The 18,527-nt window shown below is 38.8% G+C and overlaps 1 protein-coding gene across 2 annotated transcripts in view; it reads left to right on the plus strand.

The window, feature by feature from the left end:
* PIEZO2 (piezo type mechanosensitive ion channel component 2) overlaps positions 1–18,527 on the plus strand; it is a 505,679-nt gene that overhangs the window by 170,155 nt on the left and 316,997 nt on the right. For both annotated transcript variants that reach the window (XM_032399040.1, XM_032399041.1), the window contains exon 3: positions 3,662–3,787. In XM_032399040.1, the coding sequence (XP_032254931.1) occupies positions 3,662–3,787 (126 nt within the window). The remainder of the gene's footprint in view (positions 1–3,661; positions 3,788–18,527) is intronic.

Here is an 18,527-nt window from a genome sequence, read left to right on the forward strand (position 1 = left end):
TCTTTAGTGGTGGAAAATTGGAATATCTCCAATTCTCTGCTACTACAGACAAGGATGTGAAGAATATCATGATTCAAGTCCCCATGTAGACCTGTTGCAAAAATTTCTCTGGATTTTATAACTCAGGGTGTGATTGCCAAGTCAGAGACTTAGGCATACTTAAGTACTGACCTCCAGAAAGACTGTACCAATTTCACACTACTAGCAAAACATTGGTTCCCCCTCACAAAAAACATTATTATGAATCTTTATAATTTAATATGATGAGTGTAAACTGCTAACCCATTTGTGTTCTAGCTATAATGTCTCCATTAAATGCCTCTACGCTTTTAGTTCCTCTGTATAAACATATTGCCCTCTCAAGTTTTCCCTTGTAAGATGCTTATTTGGATGTTTTGCTCCCTTCTCTATTGGTTGACCTGTCTTGTTGCTATGCAGGCATTCTTTATCTATTCGAAATATTAATCTTATGTAATCTCATCTCTAATCTTAGATGTCCCAGCTAAATATCTGTGAATTTTATTTATGGTGACTTTGTTGAATTTTCAACTTTAATGCAGTCAAATTCATCTATTTTTTGGCCTTATAACTTATGTTTTGGGTCTTATTTTAGAGGCAATCCCCATGGAAAAGGCACAAAGTTATTCTTCCATGTTTTCATCTATTGACTTTAGAATTTTATCTTTCACATTTAGGTCTTTATTCACCTGATGATCACCTTTGTGGCAGGGATCTAGCATTATTATTATTATTTTATTGAAGCCAATTTTTCATCTGCTAGCTAGCTTGTTCTTCTCCTCTTGACTTGTGAGGTCAACTTTGACATTTATCAAATTCATATAGGTAAATTAGGTTTTTTTCTGAACACTGTGTGGTATTCCATTTGACTTTTTTTCCTTTCTGTAAGGAATCTAAATTCTGTTTGTTTTATTTTAACTTATGGGTTTATAGCATACCTTAATTGTCTTTTAGTACAAACACAACTCACCCGTTTTTTATCTTCTCAAAATTTCAAAGTTGGCCTGTCAATTCCTAGGTTTTTGTTTTTCCAAATATATTTTTAAATAAATGTGTTGAGTTCCTCAAAAATTCTGTTCTTATATATTTTGAAATATGTTTGCTGGTGGCCTGAAAGTTTCCCCTGGCATTTTATTTGAAGTTGCATTGAATTTGTAGACTAAATTTGGGAAAAATTGATATTTTTGTCATATTAAGTTACCTCATTCATGAATGTGGTATATCTCTTCATTTATTCAGGACTTTTACTTTGTTTTTTCTGTTGGGTTTTACAGTTTTGTCCATGAAGGTCTTGTGCATTTTTTGTTAAGGTTAATTCTTACATATTTTTTTCAGTCCGGGTTCAACCTGTAGGATATGTTTATATGTATATAATTTATTACAAGGAATTGGACTATTGATTATATGAACTTGCTAAGCAAGTCCAAAATCCATAGGGTAGGCTTTCAGGAGGGGAAGAAGTATGGTCATGGGCAAGCTGAAATTCATGGGCACAGTCTGAAGCTACTGTGCACAGGTGACAAGAGTTTCCTTTCTCTACCCCCCCCACTTCCCCCCCCCTTCTCTATTCAGACTGGTTTTCAAGACTTCCAACTGATTGGCTCAGGCCTGCCCAAATTGTCAAGGATAATATCGTTACTTAAAGTCAGTTGATTATGGACTTCAATCACATCTCTAAATTCATGGCAGCATCTAGATTAGTGTTTGATTAAATAACTGGGGACTATTGCCCAGCCAAATTGACACATTGGCAAAACCATTTAAAGTACAGTTTTGTTTGCTAATTTAAGTTGTATCTCGTTTTCTATTTGATGATTGCTAATATAGAGGATCTCTATTGATTTTTGTAAGATGATATTATATCTAAATCATTTTATGAATTCTTGTGTTCTAATGGTTGGTCTGTGGCTTCACTTTCACATTCTATGTTGGTGATGATATCATCTACAAATAGTTTAATCTGATATTATCTGCAAACAATTGTAATTATTACAATTCATCATTCTTTTTCTTATCTTATGACATTGGCCAATGTTCCCAGTGGTATGTTAAGTGGTGGCAAGGATAGCAAGTGTCCTTGATCATTCTTTAACAGTAATGTATGTCTAAAGTTCCACCACAAACAGGATGCTTGCTTTACTTCTGGTATAAATCCGTCATCATTTTAAGGATATTTCCTTCTATTCCCAGTTTATTGAGTGTTATTTTCTTTTATTATGTTCAGTTAGCCACTGTATAGTACATCATTAGTTTTCGAGGTAGTGTTCAATGATTCATTAGTTGTGTATAACACCCAGTGCTCATCACAACACGTGCCCTCCTTTTATCATAAATAAAATTTGAACTTTATGAAATGCTTCTTCTACATCCATTTAGAAAATTATGATATCAACCCACTGGTGTATGACTTACACCTAAACATTTATTAACGTTAAATCACACTTGCTTCTCAGCAATAAATAAACCCTGGTCTATTTTGGGGTAGGGGGCAGGTATAGTTGACACAAAATGTTTTATTAGTTTCAGGTGTACAACATAGTGATTCACCTTTTCTGTATGTTATGCTTTGCTCCCCACAAGTGTAGCTACCATTCATCTGTCATCATACAACACTATTACAATATCATTAACTATATTCCCTATGCCATATCTTTTATTCCCATGACTTATTTGTTCCATAACTAGAAGCCTGTGTCTTTTTGCCCATTTGCTCATCCCTCCACCCCTCTCCCCTCTGGCAACCACTAGTTTGTTCTCTGTATTTATAGGTCTGATTCCACTCTTTTAAATCCTAGCTTATTATGATGTGTTATATTTTTACTATGCTAGTTCAGTTGGTTAGCAAATATAATTTTTTAAATTTTTTATTGTTATGTTAATCACCATACATTACATCATTAGTTTTTGATGTAGTGTTCCATGATTCATTGTTTGTGCATAACACCCAGTGCTCCATGCAGAACGTGCCCTCTTTAATACCCATCACCACAGGCTTATAACTCCTTTTTATATTCTAGCCTTATTTTATTTTAAATTTGAAGTTACTCTAACTTTGTAAAATGTTTTAGGCAACTTCCCTTCTTTTCCTACTCTCTGAAACTACTTGTATAAAATAGGGGTTGTTTGTTCCTTTGACTTTGGCGGAACTCTTATAAAATTTTCTGGGCCAGGGGTTATTTGTGGTTCCACGTTGTGATAATTTGTCATCTAATATGTAGGAAAGCATTTTTCTTGTACATTTAATTTTTATTCAGTATTTATTTATTTATTTATTTAGGGGACAGAGCATGAGCTGGGGGAGGGGCAAAGGGAGAAGCAGACTCCCCACTGAGCAGGGACCCCGATGCAGGACTCGATCTCAGGACCCTAGGTTCATGACCTGAGCCAAAGGCAGATGCTTAACTGACTGAGCCACCCAGGTGCCTGAATTTTTAATCAATATTAGTTGTATAATTTTACAAAGGCAATAAGATAGCTTTAGCTTTAGACTAATAAGAGAGTAATTGTTATACTTGATACACTTCTAAGTGTGTTTATATAATAGATTAGGCCGAAATGGGATCCATGTGGAATACTACAAAGATCAGAATGAGTGTGTTGCATCTGAAGCTCCCTCACTGTCTCTGTGCTTCTTACCTTCTAGGACATACGGGCCGGTTATTAAAGTCTCTGTGCTTCACCAGTCTTTCCTTCCTGTTGCTGCACATCATTTTCCACATCACGTTGGCTAGCCTGGAAGCTCAACACCGTATTGGACCTAGTTACAACTGTGAGTATTATGGTAATTTTTTTCTTCATCTTATGTATGAATAAAGCTATGTGTCATAATGCTCATAGCAATCTATACAACAATTACATAATAGGATTCATGATCTTTTTTGGTCATTGGCAATCCTGTACTATAAATTCATGTAAAGAAACTGTCATGGAAAATTGGGTAATACAAGCAACTTAATTAGTGAATTTTCAAGAAAAATTAGATATTAGGCCCCTATTCATATGCAAGACATTATTACTGGGCTTAATCTAAAAAATCAAGATTTATATTAGTCCCTGGAGCATACAGTACAGCTAAGTGAGCAAGACATGTACAATTTCTAACATGATTAATATGAGTACAAAAATTGAGTAAGATTATATGACTGTGACCTCAATCCTATTCTACAGCATAATGTAAGATTTCTTATGTCTTTATGGGAAAAAATGTAATGACACGTAGTTTCTTTTTTAATTGGGAGTTTTTTATTGCTACTCATAGAGAAATAATATGTCTTATATGCATTATATTTTGAAGTCATGATCTGAAAATGTCAACAACTATGTTCTTTATCTGGGCAGCATCATGCTTCTAAAATTAACCTGCTATTGGACAAATTCGACTTCAGTTTTTCTAGGATGTGATTGTCATTTGAAAAAAGCAGAAGTGTTTCAAGTAGATGGAATACAATCCTCATGTTTTAAGTTAAACCTAAAGAAACCCTGACATATTTGAAATAGATTATAGTAAGTTTTAAATTGTCAGTTTTTCTTTGAGGAACCCATTTTTGAGTTTTAAATTTCCTGATCTTTCATAAAGGCAAGCCCAAGTAATAGGAAGTAAACGTACCCTTCCCTATAAAATAAAAAAATATCAAAATTCTTCATGGATCAAAGACTATTAACATAAATCTACTGAGAGGTCATTTAGTAAAATCCATATTTATAAATTATTCAGTATCCTTCAGCATATAACTTTTAGAAAGCTACCTTTTACAGATCTAAACTTAGTATTCATTTTCACCATTTTATTGAGTTCAGAATCCATTGGATAATAATGCCTATCAAAATGGTTTTGTTTTAAAATCTATGATTTAAGATACGGTTCTTGTTTTCAAGTTGGGGTATAATTCCTATACCATAAAATTCACCTATGTAAGGAATACAATTGAGTGGTTTTTAGAGTGTGCAACCATTGCCGCTCTCTGATTCCAGAACACATCCATTGGCCCCCTCCCCATGGAAGAGTAATTCCCCATTCCCTTTCCATCCAGCCCTAGGCAAATACTAATTTACTTTCTGCCTCTGTTAGATTTACCTGTCCTGGACTTTTCATCTAAACAGAATTATACAATATGTAACCTTCTGTGTATGGCTTCCTTCACTGAGCATGATGTTCTCAAGGTTCATCCATGTTGTAGCGTGAGTCAGTACTTCATTCCTTTTCATGGCTGCATAATATTCCATTGTTAACATGTGGCTTTACGGTTTGGTAAAAGTCACTTCATTATTCAAAACTTGGTAAAATGAAATGTTTAAATAATGGTACTTTAGTTACTTTAGTTATGTTATAATGATAAAAAAACATTTATTACATTTGACTGGGTTCAGATCTTTTTGGACTTAGTAGAAATATTAGCAGCTGTATTTCCTTTTGCTTCTCAATCACAGATCTTTTGGATACTTCTTAAGAAGGCATTCCTAGGATCATAAGGAAAGTTTTTTTTTAAGTATTTATTTATTTTATTTTTTTTGCATTTTATTTTTTTAAATTTTTTTTATTATGTTATGTTAATCACCACACATTACATCATTAGTTTTTGATGTAGTGTTCCATGATTCATTGTTTGCGTATAACACCCAGTGCTCCATGCAGTACGTGCCCTCTTTAATACCCATCACCAGGCTAACCCATCCCCCCACCCCCTTCCCCTCTAGAACCCTCAGTTTGTTTCTCAGAGTCCATCGTCTCTCATGGTTCGTCTCCCACTCCGATTACCCCCCCTTCATTCTTCCCTTCCTGCTATCATCTTTTTTTTTTTTTTTAACATATAATGTATTATTTATTTCAGGGGTACAGGTCTGTGATTCAACAGTCTTAACACAATTCACAGCACTCACCATAGCACATACCCTCCCCAATGTCTATCACCCAGCCACCCCATCCCTCCCACCCCCACCACTCCAGCGGAAAGATTTTTTTAACCAAAAATGTTGTCTGAATAAAAGGCTATTGCATGGATAATGAGTTATCCATCACTGGAAGTATTTAATCACAAGATATATTACAGCTCATTCAGATTTTTAAAATTTGAGTTTATAAAGATATATCTTGCCAGTTTCTACAAATGAATTTAGATGCTGAGTGATCTTTGGAAACAACTGTACTGGAGGTTGTCTAGATTAGGATGTGCAGTTCATCATTTCTTCTGACCCAGAGTCTAGATATTTCTAATTTTTATTCAAAATGATGATTTTTGGGGCGCCTGGCTGGCTCAGTTGGAAGAGCATGTAATCTTGGCGTTGTGAGTTCAAACCCCGAGTAGGGTGTAGAGATTACTTAAATAAATAAAACTTTAAAAAGGATGATTTCCCACAGTTCTACAAAAATCAAAATAAAAATGTAACATGTAATGTTAAAACAACATTCCCCTTTCCACATCTATAAGTATATTTACTCTATGTATGGCCTTCCCTGTAAGGTACAGAAAGACACACAGACTTACACATACACACACACACACACATAGAGAAATTTGTTTTTCCTTTGTGTCCTTCTTCCCAGACAAGGATCCAAATTACCTGGACCCTTTGGATGGGTCCTGTGTTAACACCACGAAGAAATCTGCACTTCTCAGTGGCGAAGATGTGGAGGCCATCTTGAGTGTAGTCAGAGCTGGCCTCTCGACATAAGCATTCCTTACAACTCAATCTTGGGGAGTTAGCTCTGCCTTTCCTAACTTCATATCCTAAGTATTTGGGTTCTCAGATACCCGGATATTTCCATGTCTCTCTCAGAGATATTTTTATTCATGCACAATTACTGTCTACTGTCAGTGAAGAATGATCTCACATACTGTCCTCCCTTCCTTTTTTTGATGTCCCCGTATAAAATCTCTATTCTGTTCCACAGAGAGCCAATATAATGGGAGTCATAATAGTAAACTTTATTTCTACCAAGTTAAAAATTCTAGTGTGAAATTTATTTCTACAAAAGTTAATATTCCAATTTGCAGTTACAATATTTTTGATGAGGTCACCAACAGAGAAAGGATGTGCTAAAGACTGAGTTTGAAAAAGGAATTTGAACTCTTTACTTTCAGTCACAGAAAACCTTGAAAGTGAGTTTAAGTTTACAGAAATCGTAAATTTCTTCTGAAAAACGAGTGATGCATGTAACAGCATTGGCTCATCGGGTGTTACAGATTTTTTTGGTCCAGTTTCATGTGTACCGTTTAAAAGCAATACATTCTTGAAAAGGGATAAAAGGGAAGGGCAAACAACTTCAGAGCTTTGCAAGCTAGGTTAGTCCAAGATTGACACAGACCAGGTTTTCAGCTTCAAGCATTTTTTAATGATCAAGTTATATAAACTCCAGAAAATACTGTGAGAGTGGGTAATGGAAACACTGACTTTTAATTCAGAGCTGACTTCACTTCACTAATGTTATTGTTCCTTGAGCATTTGGAGTTTCGATTACACCATCAGAGTTGTAAACACAAACTCCGCTAGTTTGATAGCCTACATTTGAAGGGTAGCCTTTTTTGGCATCTGTGGATGCAAAGCAGCAAAATTTCAAACAAAAAGACAAAAAAAAGTGTCTTGGCCAGCAGGGCTGTGCGGTTTGACTGCTTTCTCTCTGTTTAAGACATTGGTAAATTAAAATGCAATGACCCACGCAGGTCAGATTTCCCAATCATTGAAGTCATATTCAAATTCAAGACCACCAAGTGCTTCTCATTTATATGTGTTTAATTTTGTTTCCCTACCTACTCCTCTCCCCATTTAAAACTCATATACCTTCACCCTCATTATAGCAAAAGCTCCCAGGATCCCTCAGGAATCTAAGACACACGTATGGGGGACAACAGTAGCATTTATAAATATTGAGTCATTGAAAGTTCTTGTTCCCCTAGAGTCCTGGGAATATTAACTGGCAGCAGTAAAGAGTTTTTCAAACCAGCCTATTTCGTTTCTGACTAGCTGGCAGGTTTGTTGTGCAGATGTGAAACTTAAGTCCCCCACCCCCTCTTTCTCTCTCTTTCTTCATTTCCAAAACGGTGCTTATAGGTAAGTGAGGAAATCTGTGGGGCAGGGGGTACCTCTGTAAATTTTCCTCAAACATGTGTTGTGCCGCTTACTAAAATTTTCATTCCATCAAAACCATACTATTTAAATAAACGTAAACCCGGTTTCAATTATGTCATTACAGATTCCATAGAAGTAGTTTGTTTGGCTCACTGGTGGATGTGTGGCGATGTTAGTGAAATTTCAAGGCCAGTCTGGATTCTTGTGCTGTGCTAAAGCACGTTACTGATTGAAAGAAACTTTTGAGTTCCAAACTATGAAGAAAAAATTTGTGGTGATAACAGGTACTGTTTGTAGAGCGCCTACTAGCTGTCAGACCCCAGGGAGCATTATATTCCTTTTCTAATTAAGGATTCATTTTTTTCTTGTTACAGATGAGCTCGAATGTTCTTAGGTAGGGTACTCCGTACCCATGAGCCGGTTCCATTCTCTGAGCAGGTCTTTAGGGTGGGTCAGGCTGTGCGGAAGGACAGCTGTGCCCTGCCTGTGGGCTTCCCCGAGGAGGTGAGTAGGAGCTGGCGTCCACCCTAGGTTCTGAGGACCAGGCTGGCGGCCTCTTCCAGGCTGGATTGAGCTGGACATAGGGGATCATTTTATTCCTACAAAGAGGCGGTCTGCTGGCCAAGCCTTGCCCCTGTAGGGCTATGCCCCCAAGGAGGTGCCTTTCTTTTGTATAAGTGCAGTGCCTGTCTGCTGCTGGTGCTGAGGTAGGGATGAGGCTGATGACGATGAGGCAGGAGTGAGGGTAGCGTTGAGCGTGAAGATGAGGAAATGGGCTCCAGGAGAGCAAGTGAGTCACCCAGGCTGCCACACGTCTAAACTGGGATCTGAGCACTGACCTGCCTGGCTTTCCAACCTCTTTCCTTCTATTCGGGGAACTCCTTATTTATCATCTACTTAGGATTACTTCCTCCATCGCACTTCCTAGGATTTTGGATTAGTCTAGTTTCACAGGACTTCAATAAGTTGCTTGTATGTCCTTATGATATTTCCTTTACTTCATTCAGCTGTAGCATTCACAGTTAGAGTCCTTTTCCCCTGAGGGAAGACCCCTCAGATCAGCTGCTTTCTCCCCCTTTAGAGGGAGGAGAATCTAGAGTTCTAATTTTCCTCACTAAGAGCACAGGAAACTGGGCCTAGACGCCCATTGACCAAGAGATAGGCCTTAATAGTACTTTATCCTAATGCTCTTCTATGATCAAAACATAGGAGGGTTCCTGTGCTGAGACCCAATGCATGAAACATTAGAGCGTGATAAGAGCACTAAGGGACAGACGCAGGCCTGGCAGTTTGGCATCTCATCTTGATGATTGTGAGGTGGATGCTTAGAGTGGGCCTCTCTTGTGAACACTCTCCTTTTTGGTGGCAGTGCTGACTTGTCTCTTGGCACACGTAGCCAGAAACTCCATCATTAATCATGCTCATCATTAATCGTGTTAATTAGAGAGAGGCCCCTAGATTTGCAGAGTCACTTGATGAGTCCATCCTCATATAAATAATCCCTATGGATGGTTAGTCTTGATTTTTCATATTTGACACAGTACTGTGGAGGAAAGAGTTAATATTTATGGAGTGGGGGACAAAATATGTAAAAGGAAACTAGCCCTGTGCTTGCTTGAAGAATAATTTTGAAGTCATTTCATGCTGCTTGCTTCCTCCTGGAAGCTAGCCTGGAGGCCCTGGGAGGCGGCATCTGGAAGAGCCTTGATTCTCCTCCTCCTTTTCTTCTCTCCCCTGACAGCTTCCTGAAAGGACATACTGCCTCTCAATACAACCATTAGAAAAAAATCCAGACCAAGTTATAATCCCCTGGTCATTTGACAGGATGAGGGTATTGGTCTAATTTTCTCTTAATTAAAATAGTCTAAAAGCATCTGGATCATCCATACACCTTCTAATCACATTTATTATAAGTGCATTTAGACTTAGGTGTTATTTCCATCAGCCCCTGGTAGTTGAGGCAGATTGCTTTTTCAGTCCCCTGACACGCTTAGGCACGTACCAGCCTGTGATGGAGCCTAGCGCTCAGCACTGTGGGTAAGGAAGGTGGTTCCAGTCTAAAACTAATTTATGATCTGTAGTCTCTGCATGGGAAGCATTGCTGAAAGAGAACTCTGGCAACCTGAGATTTGATGGAGCCTACTTTCTTGGAAGAAGGAATACATTCAGTGTTTACTGCCAAAAGCCAGAATTCTACAGGCAAGAGGGAAGATTGAGAGGGTGGCACCATGTGGAAGAGAAACCACATCAGGATGAAAATCTCTTAGGCCAGCACCTTGCTGATATCCTAATTTCTCTTGGCGTGATAATCATGCAGTTTACATAGTGTTTTTCAAATAGAATATGTCATTTTATTGGGAGAAAGACTTTTCATGAGAATTACTTCTATTATTCAGTAAATGAATAAATGCGGGATCTTGCGTGACCTTGGGCAAGTTACTCATCTCTGCGCCTCAGTGTCCTTGACTGTGAATGTAACAGTCTGCCATCTCAAAGGGTTGTTGTGGCGGTTGAGTTAATCCAGGCCATGACCTTAGAGCAGTGCCTGACCTAAGTGCACATTAAGGATAAGCTAGTATTACTGTTGTCGGTCTTATTAGAGGAGTCAATGTTTCTTGCCCAGGGTTATGCACAACTACAAGGTAACAGGAACTGCTCAGAACTGAATCTTGTCTCCAAATTATACACAATCACATGGATGAAACTTTGAAATTATGAAATGTATGAAACTTCCACGGTACCAAATAATTCTCTATTATAATCTTTATCTTAATTCCCTACTAATTCTGTTATATTTGGATTTATACCCACTCCCCGTGGTGCGGTTGAAATCCTGGATAATAGGGTGAAATGGTGCAGGTTGGAAGATGGTGTCAATGACATGTGTCTTTAGTGACACGCCAGTCATCTTCACTGCTTTTTTTTCTCCTCTTCAAGAGCACCTTCCCCATTGAAAACACCCACCCCACCTGCCCCTTGGCTGTGGTGCTGGGTCTGGACTTGTGAATACATTACAGTCCTCTCCCCATTCCCTCCCTGCCCCAAAGCTTGTCATCCACCCCATGCCCTCCAGCACAGAGGACTAAGTACTAATATATTATTCACTATTTATTACCCTTTCTATGTTATGGAATTTTAGATGAGACAAAGGATTAAAATGTTAGGAAGAGAGGTGCTAACTTTTTCTTTTTTGGTAAAGTACACTAACACTTTACTTATATCGTCTCACTTAAATTCCCCCATGTCTCTGAAAACAGACCGGCTCTCACTACCATGTTACTGACAGGGACGTGAGGACCATCGGTGGAGAGTGTCTTGCATGAGGTCACTCAGTTAGTGGTAGAGCCAGAATTCAAACTGAGGTCTTCCGGACTCCATAGCCCATGTTCTTTACAGTGTGTCCATGCAGCCTCGTAACTGTGCAGGGAAAACTTTATGGAGAAATTGGGCTTTGGTTAATTAGATTCTGAGAAATAGATAAGAATAGGGCACACAAATTTGGGAGGATCTGTTGGGGGAGAGGATAATTAATCTGCCATACTCACTCTAGGTAAAGCATTAATGGTTGGTAGTATGTTTTGCTTGGCAAATATGGGCCTTTAAGAATATCTTCACCCCCAAGAGTGAGCCATGTGGACTCTACAGGGCTGCATGTTTGGGTGTATGGGTGCACATTTGCTGGGGGTGGGATGCTTATTTCCTACTCCTGCCTGATCCACTGCTCCCACCTGCCTCACTTCAGGTGGGTCCTTGCTAACAATGGCCGCCCTCTGGTCTGTGAGTGGTTTTAACGTGTCTTCTTCAAGCCTGAGAAAATTGGAGGTGTTTTTTCCTGAACATGCTAATCAGCCAATAAATCAACAAGAGTGTATGGGATGCCTTTCCATGTGTGGAAATCTACTTCCCTGAAATGTGAACTCCTGAGATCCTGGATCGTGAGGCTGTTTCCAAAATGACACATCATATAGTCTAAGCTGTTCTGTACACAACAGTCTTTCAAATATTTGAAGGCAGCTGGGATGTCACATCTAAGTATTTCTTTCAGATCCATCTTGAGTCCCTCTGCTCTGCTATCTGCTCAGCTCGTCAGAGTCTTGTGTGGATGTTTGGATAAGAACACATCAGTGTCTTATCAGGTGGGGTAGCTGTGGCTCCGTTAATGCCAAACATCATGGGGCTGTGACTTTCCTTGTTCTGGAAACGGTCCTTTTCCCCATCAGCTAAAATTATGGGTCTGTCATGTATTGTACATTTGCCATATAGATCTTTTCTTACCTAAAATATCCAATCTATTTCTTGTGCAATCCAACTTCTAATTCCCTTAAGGCAGATGTCCCCCATCCTTGATTTGGGATTTTGATTCTCCTTGAGTAGAACTCTTTTCTTACCATATATCACCCCCATCTCATCCCTAAATGAGGTAAAATGTGGGTAGGTCCTGGCACAGATCAAGCACACCATTAAGTCTTGTTTTCCTTCATTCCTGCTCCCGCCTCACCATATCCCACACCCAGCTCCGCCCCCCCTCCTTCTTTTTCTTCATTTTTTAAAAAATAACGTCTTTCTGGTTCTAAGTTTTGCTCTAAATCAGTATTGGTAATAGCTTCGATGTATAATTGCCCCTTACAGGGCAGGCATAGTTTCTGTGTCATATCTCCATTCTGCATAGTTCTGCAAGGTGCTTGCTATTTTACTCATTTGCAGATAAAGAAACTGAGCAGCAACAGAAGAGTTGGGTTCCAATTAGATAAAAAAGTGAGAAATGTGACCATATCATGCAGGGTCGTGAGGATGGTGGTGGCTCCCTGCGGTCCGTGTGTGTGCAGGTCGGTGGGGTTGTCTACACAGGCGAGGAAGAGCTACAGCCAAGACAGAAAGATGACCTCACCAGCTTTACTTCTCCACACTCCATGGGTGTTGTTTCTGCCTCCCGCTTCCCAATCCTGCAAGTTTCCAATTCCCCATCCATACCTTTGCTCTTGTTAGTCCTCTGGGAGTGTTCTTACCCACACCACCCATCCCGTTCCTTCACTGGACCCACCCTTCAGTACTGAGCGCCTCCTCCAAGAGGCCCAGGCCGACTGTGTCAGGTGCCTGTCTGCTCCCTAGGTGTTCTAAGCATCGATCACTGATCTCATGCTGAGTTTTAATCTTTGATTTTATATATTCTCCCATTAGAATATGATCAGATGGAGGGTAGGGACTATCACATTTTGTTTATTTTTGTAACCTGAGTACCTAGGGCCCCATATATAGTATACTGCCCAGTAAGTTTTCGAAGAACAAATCAATGAATTAATAGCAGCAAAAAAAAAAAAAAGGAAATGAATGTGTGACAGAGATGAAAGAGGATGACTCTTGTTTTGTTCCCAATTTTCAGTGGAATCCTCCCCATCAAGGTGGGTGAGCCATCAAGAGCAGCTGTCGTGTACAATGTCCCCTCTTTGCCAGGAACTTGCTCCCCTCTCTCTGTCCCCCATATGCATCCTGGAGATCCTACTCTGATAGTTGTTGCCATCCCCCTCTTTTCAGTTCAGGAGGAAATACGAGAATGATCCATCCACATGAGGGCTTTTGCTTCTTTTGAAAAATTATATACCAAATAAAGTAATTGGTATTGATTTTCTTGGCAAAAGGAAATTCGGATTTCCACTTGGGTTTGGGGAAATCGGAGATGAACGTGGAGAAGACAAGGCTGGAGGTGGCAAGGGGGGGGGAAGAGGAGAAGAGCTGTGAGGGGCAGGTGTGCCATAGCAGGGCGGCCTCATTAATAATTAGGGAGGGAGGAGAAGCCTGCAAGCGATAATAGGCGTGCCATTCTCCTCGAGCTCGTTGCTCCCACTCTGGGCCCACCGGTCCTTGCTGTAAGATAAATCACAGGGCAGGAAATTTAAAATGATATGGGATCGATTGTGTTTGCTTAAATAACAATTTCCCTAACCTCAGTTTCATGATGCAGCATTTCTAGTGTAAATTATTTACCATAAAAGCACTAAGGCAAGTCTGTGTGGTATGAGAGTAAACTTAACCTCAAAGTGATAGACGGACAACATAAAGCTATAATTGTATGTTTTGAAACTCATAGTATAATGGAAGGATATTTCAAGGGCAGAGTGGAAGCAGCAAAATTGGGCCAGATATAGTCTTGACATTCCAGAAAATATTAATCGTATGACACAAGTCTAGTTATTCTTCAGACTTACAAAACTGATATATATCTTAGGGCTTAGGTATGTGGATTCATAAGTGACTACCATTTCTTCCTATAAACAGAAGTTTGGATTTAGAAAATCCCTCTTTATTTCACATATTAAAAACATATTTCAAGGATGCAGAAGATCTGCAAAGAAGTTGCTAATGTAATTTCTCTCTTACATTCATTTTTAGAGACATGTGAACAATTCCTGAGATTCCCATTGCAGGTTATGGACATATATAGAATATTAATAGTGAAGATACTACTATAAAAATATTATGATACAATTACAAACAAAGGTTTGCATATTGCTTTATCATTTATTTTCTGAAAGAGTATTTGCTTTGCAAACGTGCATTGAATTGATCATTATGGTTTCAAATGTTTTTCTTTCGTTACCTCACATGTTTATTTAGTAATAATCTCTAGTTTTTAAGTGAGCCATCATTCTCAAAGGGCCCAAAACCATTGTTAAGAAGCAGTGCTGTGGAGTAAGATTCGATGGCTGATTTCCAAAAATTCTCACATGGTGATTGCTTCTTCCCCACTGCCAACGGGTAACAAAAACCAAGGCAATCATGACATATAAACCACATTACTCTAAACAGGATAGAGCATGCACAAATTTCCTTCTTTTTGTTTTTGCAGAATAAGAATTTCCTAATTGAGAAATTTGGAAGAATGTTACATTTAGATTATAATAATGATAATTATGATATCTTGCATTGTCATTTTTGAAAATATTTCCCATAAGGTAGATACCACAACAACCACAAAGAAAATTAGTTTTAAGGAATTCAGGTTATTCATAATCCCACAATCCTGTCACATGTAAATTTATTTGATAACTGTTTATTAGATCCCTGCTGTGTGCATTCATTCTGTTAGGTGCTTATCATACAACAGCCAATATACAGCACAGGTCCTGCCCTCACAGACCTTACAGTCTGCTGGTGGAAGGTCGAAGCAGACACATAAAACAATGACAATAACAGAGTGTGGTAAGTGCTATTATTGAGGTCATACAAAGAACAATAGAAATATACATAGTATGTACCTACTTTGGCCTGGGGTGGGAGACTCCCTGAAGGAAGTTATATGGAAGCAGAAACCCGAAGGATGAGGGCGTTCCCTTCAAATCTGTGTCCCTGTGACTGACATCAAACCTGGGTCACATTGATGGAAATCAGAACTCTTTTTTTTTTGCGATGTGTTATGTTTCCATATTTCTATATAGTCTTTACAAATATTTCATTTCTGGCATAATCTTTCTTCATGCTGATACATAAGAGTGTCCCAACATTTTCCTTGGGTGGTTTTGATTTTTGCCATTCAGTATTGTTGGTGAGCAAGTATACATGTAAATCTGTTGTTTATTTCCTTAGGGTAAATTTCCAAGAATGGATTTACTAGGTCAAAGAATTTAAATTCCTGTATTGTAGCATATTGTTTATACCTTTTGGAATGCCACCTGTAAAAATAAATAAATGATGAATAGGTGGAAGGATGGATGGATGGATAGAGAGATAAATAAATTGATAGAGAGTAGATAGCTAGGTAGATAGATATTTAAGAATGTATCATAGACTTTGAAGCCTTGGGACACCTTGAGGCCTCAGAGAAATCCTCGCTGACTGCCTCATTCTGACATACAGCTGGCTAATGAACACATAAAAAATGCTCAACATTAGTCATTAGGATCATCCAAATCATGCCCACAATGAGATACCACCTCCCACTAAGGATGGCTATAATAAAAAAGGCAAGATGATAACAAGCAGTGGTGAGGATGTGGAGAAGTTGGAACTCTCAGACACTGTACAATGGTGCAGTCACTTTGGAACACGGTTTTGTGGTTCTCTAAAATATAAAACATAACTACCTTATGATCAGCAATTCCATTCCTAGGTATATGCTCAAAATAATTGAAAGCAGGTGTTCAGATACTTATACATGAATCTTCATAGCAGCAGTATTCATAATAGCCAGATATCCATCAAAGGGTGAATGGATAAACCAAATGTGGGGAGGGAGCAGAGAGAAGTGATGTTTGCATAACATTGTGAATATACTAAAGGCCACTGAATTGTTTGCTTTCAAATGGTTAATTATATGTATATGAACTTCATCTCCACAAAGGAAAAAAAAATAAAAGAGTGTACCATATTCACTGAAGTCTTGTCAACATTTGAAGAAAGGATTTTTGCCACTCTACTAGATGTTAAAAACCGAGTGCTCTTTCTAAAAATAACTGTTGGTAAAAACAAACATTTTCCCATATGTTTACTATTTATATTTATTTTTGTGGAAGACTTGCTCATATTATTCTTTGTAAACATATTTTACAAGTTTGATTTTTAAAGCTGATTTTTGTTAACTTTCATTACATTGAGTTTTTTCATGTTTAGAATTGTAATCTGTTATTCCTATTTTTTCTTACTGCTTCAATGCTGTAAATTTACAGAGCTGATATTTATAGTACTCTACTTTTTGATTGTTTTACGTGTTAAAATATATGCAACTCTTTAATTCATCTAGAGTTTATTTTGCATAAAAACCTTGGATAATGGATTTTTTTCCAAAATAGCTATTAAGGTTCCCATCACCATTGATCAAGTAGTCCTTTCTTTGATACCAGTGGCCCTTGCTCCTGCACAAGGCACTCTTCCCTGAGGCCTGGCAGAACGGTGGCTTGTTCAGTACCTGGTTTCTTTAATACATCTGCTTCTTTTGCTGCTTCTTTTTCTTCTGCTTTCTGCTCCCCTCCTCATGCTTCTTTTTATGGTGAAACTTGAAATTCTGTTTGGGGAAGATTTTGAATAAGCCTGAAAAACCAAAAGGCAAGTAGAAAATGCAGATTCCCCAAATGCAGATGATAATACCTGAATTAGCAACTATTGGTATGCTGAAACACCTTCATTTCAGAGTGAGGCATCAACTTTCTGTGTCTCATTACCAAACCGTAAGATTGAGAAATAGCTTCTGGTAAAGGTAATACTGTACCATGTATTTGTAGACTCCACTCACCTTTCATTTATAAGTGTTTTTATCTGTCATTCTTCCATGGATTATGTCAGTACGAATAAGTACATCTTATTTGGGAGAAACAGAAGATAAAGATAGAAGAGAAATATAATTTTTCCTCATTGTTATCTAGTATAACCAGTTAATGTGGAAAACCATCTCTGACTTTTTCCAGATGTTATGCATCTGGTCAAGATCTCAACTTTAAATTTGATATGTCTTTGGTGCAATTCTTCAATCAGACTCCAGGAAGAGGTATAGAAATACTGCTTTTAGTTTATAGAGTAAATGCTGCTGTTTAAAGAGCTATCCAAAGTCTTGGTAAACTGATTCTTTCTGAGGCTATTTCTACAGAATCTTGATTGGAGGAATGTTTATGAGTGTGTTTATAGCCCCAGAGCCAAGTCTAATATTTTAGAGTCCACAAGATGATAGAGGTGTATGCATTTCTTGGTAGAATGAAGCTTTCATGGTTGTTACAACAAATAGCCATCAGCTTATACAGCTTCGAGGACAAAGTAACCCCTTATATTGCTAACATGTACTCATTGAATGTGGTCACTAGGAAGGACCCTTCCATTTAAAGAGGTTCAATAATGGACACATCGTGGGGATGATACTGCTTCTCAGGGTGAGTACTGGAAGTGTGTCAGTGGAGGGAGGAAAGGGAGAAGGAGGGGCAGTGTGGCAGTGTATGAAGCACAAAAGTCTGGTTCTTCTGCCATCATAACTCCTGAGACTGGATGGGAGTCAGCCATGAATCCCAAGGAGAGGAGCAAGGGGTGAATGAAGCCTGTGTGCAGCTCTTGTGCTCCAGGCCTTACCTTTCTCCACTCACTGAAGAAATGAGAATGCACTGGAAGGGACGCTGGTTGTCAGTTGGAGGCTCTGGGCGGTGAGTAGGTGGGCGGTGTGTCCCCAGGAGAAGCTGTGGGCTGGCAGAGAGGAGATGACAACAGACGGGCAGGAGGACAATGTTTGTGGGTCTGACCTACTGCACACATACGGATGTAGGTTCCCCTCAGCAGAAGCAGGGCCAGGCAGGTGACTCTCTCTGAGAAGATGAGGAGGGCTTACATCTTTGTGGAGGAAATGAGATAAAAGCCAGCTCTCTCTCTCTCTCTCTCACAGACACAGACACACACACACACACACTCCAGCCTGGGATGCCATTCTCTTGCACTCCTTTTGAAGCTCTTTCATTGAACAGAGCTGTGGAAAGAAT

The sequence above is a fragment of the Phoca vitulina genome, unplaced genomic scaffold, assembly GCF_004348235.1.
Source record: "Phoca vitulina isolate PV1807 unplaced genomic scaffold, GSC_HSeal_1.0 scaffold126, whole genome shotgun sequence".
Classification (NCBI taxonomy): domain Eukaryota; kingdom Metazoa; phylum Chordata; class Mammalia; order Carnivora; family Phocidae; genus Phoca; species Phoca vitulina.